Source organism: Heterocephalus glaber, unplaced genomic scaffold (genome assembly GCF_053883595.1).
Source record: "Heterocephalus glaber isolate CG9 unplaced genomic scaffold, H.glaber_assembly_v1.0 deba00001456, whole genome shotgun sequence".
In the NCBI taxonomy this organism is placed as follows: Eukaryota; Metazoa; Chordata; class Mammalia; order Rodentia; family Bathyergidae; genus Heterocephalus; species Heterocephalus glaber.
Genome location: NW_028258304.1, coordinates 14,424 through 28,378, shown reverse-complemented (window position 1 = coordinate 28,378; position 13,955 = coordinate 14,424). Strand labels below are relative to the sequence as shown.

General features: G+C 44.9%; 1 protein-coding gene across 1 annotated transcript in view; it reads right to left on the bottom strand.

Annotated features, from left to right (window-relative positions):
• Positions 1-13,725, bottom strand: part of LOC101710443 (sideroflexin-5) — a 69,634-nt gene extending 55,909 nt beyond the window's left edge. The window contains exons 1-4 of the mRNA XM_087215915.1: positions 13,306-13,725; positions 12,752-12,778; positions 12,140-12,194; positions 10,561-10,586 (exon numbers count right to left, since the gene is read on the bottom strand). Of these exons, the coding sequence (XP_087072041.1) occupies positions 10,561-10,586; positions 12,140-12,158 (45 nt within the window). The 5' untranslated portion in view covers positions 12,159-12,194; positions 12,752-12,778; positions 13,306-13,725. The remainder of the gene's footprint in view (positions 1-10,560; positions 10,587-12,139; positions 12,195-12,751; positions 12,779-13,305) is intronic.
• Between the last annotated feature and the right edge of the window lie 230 nt (positions 13,726-13,955).

Genomic DNA, 13,955 nt, shown 5'->3' with positions numbered 1-13,955 from the left:
AACTCTAGGGATCATACAAAATAGAGATTACCTGCCATATTTTACAAATGGGGAAACTAAGACTTGGAGAAATTCAGTGATCTGCCCATCTTTATAGCAAACTAGAGAAAGAGCCAGGTGTCCCGATCCCTGGCTTGGTCACCCAATTCTGATTTGTAGGGCAGTCCTTCTCCAGTTCACCCTGAGCACAAAGGAAGAGGGGTTCAGTCAGCAGCTCAGCCTGTTTATGGAGCATTGTCTCTGTCCCACATCTCATGCTGCTCCCAATGTGTAATATCAGAGAAGAGGGATCATGACCCCTAACCACAACCAACACAACGACCAAACAAGGAAGTGTGTGAGAAGATCCTTTATATACCCAGGAAAATGGCAAGATCGATTAATGAGACATATAGTTGCATAGAACGTTAATCAACCTAACATCCAAATAGGGGCCAGCGAAGGGCAGGTCAGCATGCCCACATTATCTGACAAAGGAGGAGGTAGAACTGAACTTCAGTGTGCGTGTGTGTGTGTGTGTGTGTGTGTGTGTGTGTGAGACAGGAGCAGTGCCTGTCCTGACTGAGGAGGTCTGGGAAATCAGCAGAAGGCAGTCTAATTTGGAGAGGGGAAGGCTAGGAGGAAGTGAACAGCAAGTTGTGTTGCCAAACAGATCCCAGGGAGTCATTGGGGCTGGGGCCGGGGAGCAGGGATGCTGCTCCCCAGGTCCTTACAGCCAGGCAGGGACTAACAGATGCGATGCCAGCCCCATTCCCTATTAGGCAAAATGCAGCACCATCTGCACAATCCCAGGAGCAAGAGCAGATATTTTATAACTTCCTTTTTTCTTTTTAAGTCTACATTAAAAATAAATGTTCCCTTCAGCTCTCAGATGTATATCTCTGGTGCAACCTGCCCACATTCCCTCCCGCTGCCCTTTCCAGAAGATGGCAGGGGAAAGGAAGAAAGAGATGGATAGAAAGGGAGCCAGTCCACCCGGCTCCAACGCCAGTGGATCGCACCTCTTCCAAGAGGGAAGCGCAGCAGGCGTGGCCACGCAGACGGTGGAGAGCGCCCAGAACCCGCCGGTACCAAGGAAAGTGGAAGGCAAGGGAACAGGAGCCAATGCCAGGATTTCTCCCCAGCCTCCACCCGATCTTGCTGCAGGACCTTGGCCAAATCGCACATCCTATCTTTGCTCCCATTTATAGTTCATACCATGGCTGGTGTCCCCTTGGCAGCTCCAGCCCCCGGTGGCTGGCCTCTCTGCACATCTGTCTGCATCTTTGAGGTCCCCCTCTCCTCAGGTGTCTGGCCGTGGACCCTAGCGATTAACACTCAGGCTCTGATTGTCCAGTGTTGGTGCCAATGTTGACCATAGGTGAGTTACCTGAGCTCATGCCTCTGTTTCTTCATCTGTTAAATGGGGCACAATCTTGGCATGTCTTGGGCAGTCAGCAGAGGGAGTAAGACATGGAAGAACCTGGCATGCAGCATGTGCTCCTGGGTGTTGCTATTGGTGTTGCTCCTCTCCTCATCTAGGTTTTCCCCAGCCTTTGCTGACTCCCCTTTCTCTGGACCCCACAACCTGCATTATAGAGTTGATCATCACCTTTGAACAGAGTCTTATCTCTCTAAGGACAGTGGGTTCTGAAAATAGAATTGGGGCTTATCTCCCTCAAAGCATATGGCACAGGATAGGGCTCACAACCAAGCTGGGAGAACACTGCTAATTCATTATTAATAGTATTAGATACCCCTTGGCCAGGGACCAGATCTATTCTGGGCTGTGATGATGACCACTTTGCCCATCTCCTCACTTCTTTCCTGACAGTGCTAGCTGCAAGGGGTGCTGGCCTCAGTCAGGGTAGGGGTGAGATGTGCTGTTGATTCTTCCCACTCCCTACATCTTTTCCTGTGCCACAGCCTCCTCCTTCGAGGAGTGTTATTTCCTGGCTCTGGGAGCCATCTTGCTGGCTTTGGCCAGTGATGTGTGGGAGAAAGGGGCAGTGTGTCAGTACCAAGCTCAGGCCTCAGTGGCCTCAGGCAGCTCTGAAGCTCTCCTGTCTGTCTAACACTACCACAAGGACACATCCCTGACTGGTCTCCTTGTCCAAGGAGTCTGAAAGAAAGCAAGAGCAGAGGCCAGCCAGATCTGTGGACTCAGGTGACCCACAGATGGGCCACGAGGAGCACAACTGCTTCCCTTGAACCTTGTTTGGAGCAGGCCAACACCATCCAACCACAGTGCCCGAAGGGTGAGTGATTACAGACACCGCTGCAACGCTGTGGGTGCTGGGTACATCACAGCACAGCAGCTTTCGCTAACTGGCCCAGGAGTGCCGCAGGGAAAGAGTGACTCTGCTGTCCTTCTTGGGCCAAAACTCTGCATTGTCTTCATTAGCATCATCAGCTCCTAAGCAGCCATGCTCATCATTCCACCCACTTGGGGCCACATCCAGGGCACAGTGTGTGCTGAAGCCTGCACTGGGGACAGAATAAGGAAGCAGCCCAGGCTCTCCCATCTGGACACAGGCTCATGACAGGGGAACAAGGCCACTCACCAATCACACTCTGTGTACCATGGCATCTGAGCAGCCCCCATCCCCTTGGCCACCTCCCAGACAAAATGTACTCAAGTAATACCCAGAATAATTGTTTAAAGTGTGGGAAATCTGGAGAGGAAACACTGTGTGAAGACAAGCGGTGGTAAAATCTATACCAGGGGAAGACTATGGGAGACAGAATTATCTTGCTTGCCAAGAAAATGGCAGAAACTACTGTCCCTCTCACCCTACCTCATCTCCTCTCTCTCTCTGCTTGCTCCTCCTCCCTCACCTTGCAGGTTTCAGCTTAGTTATCCCTTCTTCCAGGAAGCCCCCTTACTCTCCAGATGAGGGTCCTTGTCACCTGCTCCCCAGCTCCCTGTGCCTTCCTTTTTGGCATTCTTTGCTGTGCTCTGGACCTGTTGATGGTCTGTCATCCTCAAGAGCATCCAGCAGCATTGGAGGAGCAAGACCACTCCACATTGGCTACCAGACCTCGGTACCTACCCCTTCACTGACCTCACTCACTCAGTTTTCAAACATTCTTCTTTGATAAGCCTGGTATACAACAATTTGCCAACTTTTTTCTTCTACTTTATCTCCATTTTCTGATTTATGTGGCTAATGATCTGAGAAGTAACACTTTAGTGTCTTAGGGGTGTTGCTATTTAAAGGATGCAAGCCGGCTAAAGAAAATATCTGTGTCAAATAAATGTCTCTCCCTGACTGATGGATTCAAGCTTCACTGGACCAACTACTTCTTGTATGGGTTGAATTAGGCCAAAATAGCTGGTGTTAGTCACACTGAAGGGAATAGAATCAGGATGTGTGAAAAAGCAGACTCGGACAAGAACTAGGAGTTGTCAGAGAGGTCCTGGCACAGACACCTCTTGACATAACACGAACCCTTTGTGGTCTACCTACACATGCCCCTCACCTCCTGGAGGTGAACTGACCCTCACCAGCCAGCACCTTCTGATACTGAGGGTTTCTACACCAATGGAATCATCTGTAGTGTTGAAGGGAGAGGGTTCAGAGGCCCGAATCCAAGCTTTAACATCCCAAGAAGAATCTGATGTGGACTCTGCCCAAGTGCCCCAGACTCAATGACCAGGTGCTCCTGGTCCTCAGAACCCAGGGTTGATTCAGGACATCTTGGTCCCTGAGTTTTGAGAGTTCTGGATGTGGGCTGGGGATTTAGCTCAGTGGTTCTGGTGCCTGCCTCGCAAGCGCAAGGTGCAGAGTTTGATCCCTGGTACCAAAAAAACAAACAAAGAGTTCTGGATGTGATGTGGAGGACAGTAGTGCCAGAGAGGTCAGCGCTAAGGAGAAAGCCAGACTGCTCCTATGGAGAAACCCAGTTCACAGCATCTGAGACCTCATAGTGGCCCAGGGTGTAGGACTCAGGGGCCTGGGAAGGGGTAGGAAAAAGGAGAAAGGACAGGACAAGGGCTAGACTTTGGGGCCAAGGCAGCCCTGCCTCTCCTCGGCCCCATGTGTGTGGAAAGGACAGTGCCACACACCTCTTAGTGGATACCTGAGAGCGAAAATGCAGTTATAAAAAGTGGCCATGGTGGTGAGGCTCTTCTGGGAGGGTCCCTGAGGAAAAGACACTGTGGGCCAAAGGAGCCTCTAAACGGCCTTGGTGCATGGGCTTAGCTGCCCTGCTTATGTATAAATTGGGATCTTTTTGCTGCACACCAAAGGGGGAAAAGTTCCCATCTTTAAATGTTAAGCTTAAAATAAGACGCTACATGGGTGCCAGTGGATCTGTGAAATCTGCTGACTAAACTGGCAGCGGCCCCTGGGAGGGAACCAGCTCATTTCTCCCAAGCTCTGGGGTGCGGAGTGCAGGTGGGGCTGCTCTGGGCGAGGCCAGCCCAGCACAGGGGTCAAGTTAGGGCTGTTGCCTGGGCAGAAGGCAGCTCGGATGTTGCTTCCAGAAGCTTTCAGTTGAGGCACCTCCCAGCCTTACCCGCCCCTTCCCTTCAGCACTTGGGGCCCCATCCCTAGCACATTCGCCGGCACCCTCATTTCTATTTTGGTAAGCATTTTCAGTGGCTTCTGTGTGCATCTATTTTCTACCCACACTGTCTGACCAGGGCCTCCCTAAGGTGCAGACTGAAACTTCTCTCCCTGCAGACCTGGTGTTTGCAGGGATGCTTAGTGCATCTGGCACCCGCAGGGCCTTTGAGGGGCTGATGGGGCTGGTGTGCACCATGCCTGGGGTGGCAGTGCTGGAGCACAAGGCATTGGGTGCCTGGGGTGGCAGGGCAGGACCAGGAACAAGGCCAGTAAGGCATCCTGCTGCCTGTCCATGCCAAAGCACAGGATGGAAAGCACAGGTTTTCATAGTCAAGGATCCTAGGGGCCAGCCTCAGCTAGCTGCTCCCTTCTTGGGGCCAGGAAGCCGATTGTGAGCCCTGTCATTTTGGCTCTGACTGCGGTAGGAGGCCCGCTCCTCAGTCAGGCTGCCTGCTCTGTCCCCACCAAGCAATAGTCCAGGCTGGATATCCTGTGCTCACGCAGTGCACTTGGCTACTGAGGCAGATGCACTCCAGGCAGCGGACTGATCCTCACGGGCATGAGCAGCATCTACTTCTGCAAGGAATCCCTGAACTGCAGCCATGCAGAGCAGCCTCCAAGGTCTCTGGCACCCTCAGGGCAATAATGACCTTGCAATGATCATTGAGAGAGTGGGGAAGTGTGGGACAAACCTCACGATGTCGTAGGAACTAAAGACGGTTTGCCTTTCTTGGTTCAGCTGGGTCATCCTGGTTGGTGGCAGCCATTTAGCTCAGCAAGAGTCTCCTTAGCCTCTTGCAGGGAAACCAGCCACGCATTCACCTTTGCCAGCTCAAACGCCCAGGTCTCTGCTTTGGCAAGAGGAACAATGCCCAGTCATATACCTCTTCTTTTTGTGTGTTAATGGGACTTAAAAAAATTATTATAGCAGACTCTTGTTTGCTTATCTATTAACCATTTTCCCCTTCTTTCTCATTAAAATAATTGCTATATAATGGGAGTGGTTATTTACCAGCTAAATTCAACATGCAATGTAAGCAGAACTATTGTGTGGAACTTCCAAGAAACCGTCTTTTTGTTGTTGTTGTTTTGTTTTGTTTTTTGTTTTTTTGGTACCAGGGATAGAACTCGGGACCTTGAACTTGCCAGGCAGGCACCAGAACCACTGAGCTAAATCCCCAGCCCCCAAGAAACTGTCTTAAAGAAAGCTGACTTATGGGCCGGGGATTTAGCTCAGTGGTTTCACCGCCTGCTGCGCAAGCACAAGGACGCGAGTTCGATCCCCAGTACCAAAAAAAAAATAATAATAATTAAGAAAGCTGACTTGGTTGGGAGATTCACCCTTTTGCTCCTCTTGTTTTTATCCTCCCTGGAATATGAATGAGATGACTGGAACTCCAGCAGCTATACTGTTCTATAGGGTTACTTTTACACTAGAAACCTGCACTGAGAATGGGAGGAGGTAGAAAAATGGAAGACAGGGGTCTTCATGACACGGTGGGATTCTGGCTACCATTAACCCTCTTCGATTTACGAGAAAAATAAACTCTTTTGTTTAAGCTATTGTTACTTTGGACATTTTGTTATGTGCATGTGATCTTACTCCTAACTGATATAATTACATACTGTGCTACAAAGAAAGCCTCAATGAATCCCAAATGGCAGCATTACAGAGATTACTGAAAATAACCTATAAAATAATAACAAAAGAATACATTTTTTTAAAAACTCAACCACTTAGAATGTAAAATGTGTTCTTCAGACTAATTGACTAAAGAGGACTGAAAACTAGAATTTCAAATTTACTTAGAAAAATAACAAAACAGAATCACTATATATATGGAAACATTAGATACAGCCAAAAATCACAGCCCTAAACACTTTCATTAGAAGGAAAGAATGAGAATAAATTAAGGATTCAAGGCAAAAAGAAAACCAACAACAAACAAGCCAAAGAAGAGAAAGGGGGATATTATAAAACAAAAGCAGAAATGAAGATAAAGTAGAGGAATTGATAAATACACCCAAGAGTTGATTTGTAGACACAATTCTCACAAATTCAGTTATTTTAACAAAGGAGAAGCAGTCAATGAGGGGAACAAACTCAAAATCAATCAGCAGAACAATCACTATACTTAAAAATATCAACATGTCACATTTTTCTATAACAAAGACACCAGAGAGTAAAGAAAAAACAGCTGGAGAAGAGATATATAATTTTTTTTTGGTACCGGGGATCAAACTCGGGTCCTTGCACTTGCACAGCGGGCAGCAAAACCACTGAGCTAAATCCCCGGCCCAAGAGATATATAATTTAAAAGATTAAAAGATTAATACCATATACATCCATATATATATTCTGCAAATAAATTAGAAAAATAGAGCCCATGGAAGAATGGACAAATGGATTCAAGCAAGGAGTGCACAGAAGAAATGGCTAATAAATACCTGAGAAAAAAAATCATAATCTTTTTGGTGTTCAGGGACACAAAAGTTAAAACCATAATAAAAAGCCAGCCCTTCCCAGTCAGATTGGTAAAAACTTCGAAAATATCAATACCAGCAATGCACAGGTATGAGAAAACTCAGCCTTTTAGAAGGGAAATTCAGCAATATCTATTTGAAAAGTGACCGTGCACAGCCCTTCTGGCAGCAGGCTCGCCAGCTGCAAGGTGCCCTGGAGAAATCCTCATGCTCTAGGAGGTTTTGTTGCAGTATCACTGCTTTTAATAGCAAATACTCAGAAACAATGTAAAATGAGGGAACAGCACACTACTCAGCAGAAAAACAAACGAATGCAACTGCTAAGTGTAATAAGCTAATGGTGGATAAACAAAAATTGCTATATTTTTAATGAAAAGCTCCACAAAACAAAAACATTTTTTTCTTGGTTTTTGTTGTTGTTGTTATTGTAGTTTTTGTTTTTGGTGCTAGAGATAGAACCCAGGGCCATGTACACTAAACATGCTATAGCACCAATCTACAGCCCCAGACCCATTTGAGAGGCTGGATCCCCCTATATTGTCCAGGCTGGTCTTGAATTCCAGGGCTCAAGTGATCTTCCTACCTCAGCCTCCCAAATAGTTGGGACTAGAGGCACAAGTCATAGTGACTGGCTCCAAGAAAACACTTTTAAATAAAGACTCACATGTACACACGTATGCCTAGGTAAAGCCTAGAAACTCACACCAAGCTTCTAACAAATTATGTCTGGGCACAGATTTGGGACTAAGAGCCATCAGAAAGACTTTTACTTTTGTTTGTATTGTTTAAATTCTGAGCAAAGAGGACATTCCTGTATTACTTGTAGAACTTTTAAAATATTCTACACAAAAATTTCTTGAAGGTATTTTTGAATCCCAAAGAACATATTCATGCATTACTTGAATAATTTTATAAAACATACAGAGAAGATTTTTTTAAATCCTAGAGATATTTTTGAACTCTAAAGACAAGAGAAAAAAATATCAAATGATTCCAGGGGAAAGTTTACTCTTAAAAGACAAGAAAAGCAGGCCAACTATTGTTCATGTATGAAAGGGAAAAACAGACATTTCCAGATAGCCAAGGGTCCAGAAAGTGGACCTGAATGTATACTGAATGTTATTAAAAATGTATTCCAGGGTCAGGGATTTAGCTCAGTGGCACTGCACCTGCCTCAAAAGCTCAAGGTCCTGAGTTTGATCCCTGGTACTGAAAAAAAAAAAAAAAAGTATTCCAGCCAAACACAACGCACACAAAGCCTAAATAACTGTAAATTTTAATATAGCTGTTAATAAAGGCTTCATAAATTGGATGAGATTCTAGGTTATTTCCAAAAACTTGGTGGGCATATAGAGCTAAAATGACAAATAAAGACTAGAATAAAATGGTATGCTAAAAGTCTCTGCCTATGTGAGCCAGGCTGGGGAAATCATATTTATTATTTGATTTTTGATATTTATAACATATATGTAATAAAATGCAACCTCTCTGTGCTGTGAAATAATACAGCTGAATGGTAATTATAGTGAATTAGGATGCTCCCTTTCCAAACTGCTTAAGAAATTAAAAGAAAAAAAAAAAAAGAAATTAAAAGGAGGGGTCAGGGATTTAGCTCAGTGGTTCCACCAATTGCCTCGCAAGTGCAAGGACCCAAGTTCAATCCCTGGTACCAAAAAAAAAAGAAATTAAAAGGACATGAAAACAATCGCTCTAGTACAAATCAGTAATAGAAATGGGAATAATAACAAAACTTTATAAACAAACGAGCAAAAAATCCATTTGATGGCTAGAATAAATGGTTACAACAACCAGCGGGAGAATAAATACAAATGGATTCCATCACAGTAAAATTAAAGATAATGTTTTTCAAATTGAGTAAAAAAGGTAAAGTCGGACAATCTTTGTCCAAAAGAGAGCCATAATACAAAATAATACAGAAATTAAATGACTCTGGCATAAACATATAGGCAATGATGTACAAGGTAAATAGATTAAACAAAACAAGAATAGAAATATTAATATGAGATGAATAGAATTCAAGGCAAGAATATTCAACAAGACAGATATTTCATGAGTGTGAGAAAGATAACATCAAGAAAATGAAACCATCATGAACACACCAAACACCACTGCATTGAAATATATATAGTATAAGAAATGCAAAGAAATTAAGTACACATACAATTATGGCAGGGAATTTATAATCCTTTCTCAAAATATTTTAGAAGAGTATAATACCCTCAGGGAAACCACATATGGATATATGGATAGAGATGTGAATGATAAACTCTCTCTCTCTACATATATATATATATTTTTGGGGGGGAGGCAGTACCAGGGATCGAACTCAGGACCTTGAGCTTGCAAGGCAGGTGCAGCACCACTGAGCCAAATCCCTGGCCCTATATATATTTATATATAATTAAAATATATGTATACAGTTAGGTAAAAGGGAAAAGTTCTACTGTTCTACAACACAGTAGGGTAACTACAGTTCAAAGCAATTCATTATAGATTTGATTGGGAACTAAAAGAAAGGAGTTTGAAGGTTCTCAACATAAAGAAATGCTAAGTATTTGAAGAGGAAATGCTAATTACCCTAATTTGATGATTATGAATTGTATACAGATGCCAAATTATCACACTGCACCAAGTATATACAATTTTTAAATGTTTTAAATTAAAAAGTGTAATCTTAGGAAACAATTTTTAAAATTAAAAAAATATATATAAAATGAAAGATTTCAACCATGCAGAAAAGTCTAGAGGATATTATGGGCATCCAAGTGTTGTCAAGTCTTATCATTTTTCAAATTTTTGTGAAAAATTATCTTTTCTAAAAGATAAAACAGCACAAATCAAAACAAATACCTCCATTTCCCTGCTAGATTCTATAACCTTCTCTCCCCTAGAGGTGAACAGCACCATGAATTATTGCTCCACTGAATGTTTTCACAGATACATAGAAAATATACTCCTAAACTATATGTAACATTGCTTTGCATATTTTTAAACATGATCTAAATGACATCAGAGAGTATTACTACTCTGCTACTATTTTTTCATTCAACACCGTTTTTGAGATTTATCCATATTCATAATGTGAAATACTTGACACAGGAAAGAAAATAATGAACACAGGCTAACCTTGATTCCAAAACCGAACAAAAGGAATACCAAAAGCCCTCTATGAATTAATTTTGAATTCTAATTTTCAGCAGGCTCCCATATATTCTTACTCCCTCTGTTTTCCCTGACAATTCTGGGGGTGGAGAACATGCAGGGAGGAAGGCTCTTTCCACCTCATGGAGGGAGGAAGTCAGTACACCTTTATCAAGGAAGCTTGGTGATCCATCCCTTCAGTGCATAGCAAGTGATAGAAAAATGCATACAACTTTATCCAATAGCTCCCCTCTGATTACTTGTGCTAAATAAAAAACTCAGTCAAATCTCTATGAACAATGGTATAAAGTTATCATTCAAAATTTTGTGTAAGATAAGAAATCCTTTTGAAGGCAACACTTACAATTGGCGTCCCAAAAGGAATGTAACCTGTGAGTAGGGAAAGCAAAGAGAAGAGTCAGGTCTCACCCGAGATACCAGGAGCCTGCCAGGCTTGGTCTGATCACTGGCACTGGCAAAGAGACTCAGACAGTTAGGCAGGAGGCATCTCCTGCCCCTCAGACCTTTTCCCAGCTCAGCCTCCCCACAGCAGAGGTCCCCTGCGTCCCCAGCCGCCTTTTCTCTGCTCTCAGTTGCTCTGTAGCCAAGCCTTCTCACTTCCCTACTTCCGGCAGGCAAGGCTGCTGTCTGGGACCCTCAGTGGGTATCAACAATTTTCTGAAGGAGGCACTGCACCTTCTGCTCCCCTTCACCCCCGGCCCTCTGCCTACACCAGACTGGTTGTCTTCTGAGAACCTGGATACCTCAGCTTGTCTTTCTTCACTTCTAACATTGAGGCCATTTTGGGAAAGAGAATTTCCTGTCCTCCTGTGATGGACACCTCTAGGTGCCAGAGCTTCTTAACTCCCTAGTGCCTGAGATGGACAGCGTCAGGGGGCACAAGGCCAGCCCCCCAGTGCCTGCTTCTCACTGCATGTGGCCTCCCAGCAAGGCTTCTTCGAGCACCATTGCTGTCAGCAATCAGTTCCTCATCCCCAGCCTCTGACCTGGGCAGCCAGTCAGCTAGTTGGTGGGCAGCAGGGAGTATGCTCTCCTGAGTTTCATCTAAGTCAAGGATCACATCCTGAGCCCTCACTCACCTACCTGCTCCCTTCTGCTAGGAGATCCTAACTTTGGTTGGGCCTCAGAGGAATGCATAACTTTAAAAGGTCCAGAATTACAAGAGAAGCCAGGCTCCAGGTGTGAGCCCACAGGGCCCAGGGAATATCTACAGCTGTCTCCAACATGCTCAGAGCCTTTGTTTCTCTGAAGTCTTCAGGGACCATCAAGCACTAGGTGGTCCACATGATCTTCCATTCCCTGGCTGTCTATTCTCTCCCCAGCAAGGTCAGGCTCTTTGGGGGTGGAGCTCTAACTGACTCATTTGACTGAGGCCTCTTTCTTCAGCTGAGAGCCTTCTCAAGGCAGCAGCAGGCAACCCTCCATACCATCCATGTGATTCAAGATTGGTACTGCTCACTGCGTGGAGAAATGGCAAGGAGGGGGTGTCAGCACACTGGTGAGTGTGACCCTCTGTAGAGTGACTATGGGCAAGCCCTAAAAGCTCTCAGAACCATGGGCAGGACAATTGTGCCTGACCCAGCCAGCATTTGTGCAGGTGCTCTCCAGGCCCTAAAACCCAGACATACAGGGTTTATGCATGCCCCTCTACTGATCACTGAGAAGGGCTAAAAGGAGGGTACACTAGATTTGCCTGTAGAAAACATAGCTCCACCCCAACTGCTCCGGCAGAAAAGAGCAGGTGAGTGCCACAGGGGATCCTCAGTCTGGCTGGTCTTGTACAGTTGAGCCAAGGTGCCAGTATATCCACATGTGTGATGGGCTCTATCCCCTCCTCAGACTGGCACAGGTAAATGGCCCTGCAGCTCTGGCCATTACCAGCTCCCCAGGCTGAACAGAACCAGAATGGCTCAGGAGCTTACCTGACATTCTAAAAGGCATGAAGATCTTCTCATTGGTGTCCGGGTGTAGAATAGCCTGTGAGAGGAACAGCGAGGGGGGCGGGGTGGATGAGGAGGAAGGAGGGGCCAAGCAGAGGGGTTAGGGGAGGAAAGAGGAAAAGGACATCTTCCCTGGAAGACTCAGTTACCAGTGGCTGCATGTGGCCTTCTGATCTGTCAGTCCTTTCCACCACTCAGGGTAAGAGAAAACCAACACATGGACTGTGAATAGCACCCTTCTCTGACTAATCCTCAAAGCCCAGTGCAGGGGAGACTGAAAGCCCATAGGGGGCCAAACTACATCTACCTCAAGGGCCTTCTGTCCCCCTGTTTGGCACATAGTCAAGATTTTGTGAACAAAGCCTGGTTTTCCAGGAACTCAGAGCACCCACAGAAAGGCCAGCTTGGCCCAAGCCCCAGGCTGCAGAAGCACAGGCCCTTGGGTGCTGGGGTGGCAGGTGGGGGAAGGCAGCCAGGGGCAAACCAGAGGGGGAAAGTTCCTCAAGGTACAGAGCAGGGGCTGGATCCCTGGGACAGGGTGGAGAGGGGTCCAGGAAAGCATGGAGGAGAGAAAATAATCCCCAACTGGGTTACCTGCTTGATTTTCTGTGCACTCCAGAGCTGGAAGAGAGGGGGGAGGTATAAAAATTAAAAGCAAAGACATCAGTTTAAAGTCTAGAAGGAAAAATAAATAAGTTAATTAAAAAAAATAAAGTCTGGAAGGCTTATTTTCTAATTGAGGAATCCAGCTCCAGAAGCTTAAGAGGCTCCTGCTGTCCTTGTCAGCCCAGGCTCAGCAGCCACCAGGAGAATGTAGCATCAGAGGGTGAGAAGGCTGCGGATCCCAAGTGGCATGGCTAGGGGGGGTCACATACAGATCATGTACCCAGGGACTCAGTACTGTGGCAGCCTGTTAAAATGACTTGGAGAATTCTTCCCACGTTTCCCTAAAGCTCTGTAGTTAATTTGAAGGTGCAGGCAGGTAAGATCCCCTGATCTAAATGAAGATACTTCAGGTCCCAGAATCACTAATGGAGCACAGTATAACTTTTTTCAGAGATGGACTGCCTAGATGGCTGGTCTTGCTACTGCTGCCTCTGAGCCTCAGTTTCCTCATCTGTAAAATGGGGATAAATGCTGTTACTGACCTAGGATTTTTGGAGAGGTATCTGAAAAGTGCTTGAAGGAGCATCACCACATAGTAGGTACTTTGTAAGTGCTTATTGTTGCTGATAATAGTATTCCTATTGTTGTTCTAAGAAGGTTCTAGGGAGAAAAAAAACTTGCTTTCACATGTGTGATAATATTGTCTATTTTTAGCACAGCCAGCGGTGAGGGCAAGTTGGGGAAACAGAACAATGTGTCAGATCTTTCAAATGATATAAATACTGTATTCCATTAAGTCTAAGACATCATTGATCCTAAAACACACTATCATGTGCCATAGAAGAAAGAAAGCTGTGATCTAATCCCAAAATCCCAATCAATTATAAGACATCCCATTTTTAGAGATTTTAAAATGTGATAAAACAAGTCTTTTTTAATCAAGAACAGATGGTAAATAAAAATTGACACTGGGCAAACCAAAGGCCAGTGCATTTTTAAAGGATCAAGAAGGGAGTGGGGCTGGAAGGAAAGGCCACCTGCAGCCCATGTTTAAAGTTTTACAATGTTATATTTCATTTAGATGGCAACAGTGGTCATCCAGAATATAAAATAAGCTGCTGAAATTAAGAAGGCCACTGGGTAGTAAAAATAGAAGTTATACAATTAATGTTAAAGTTGATACATTTTACCA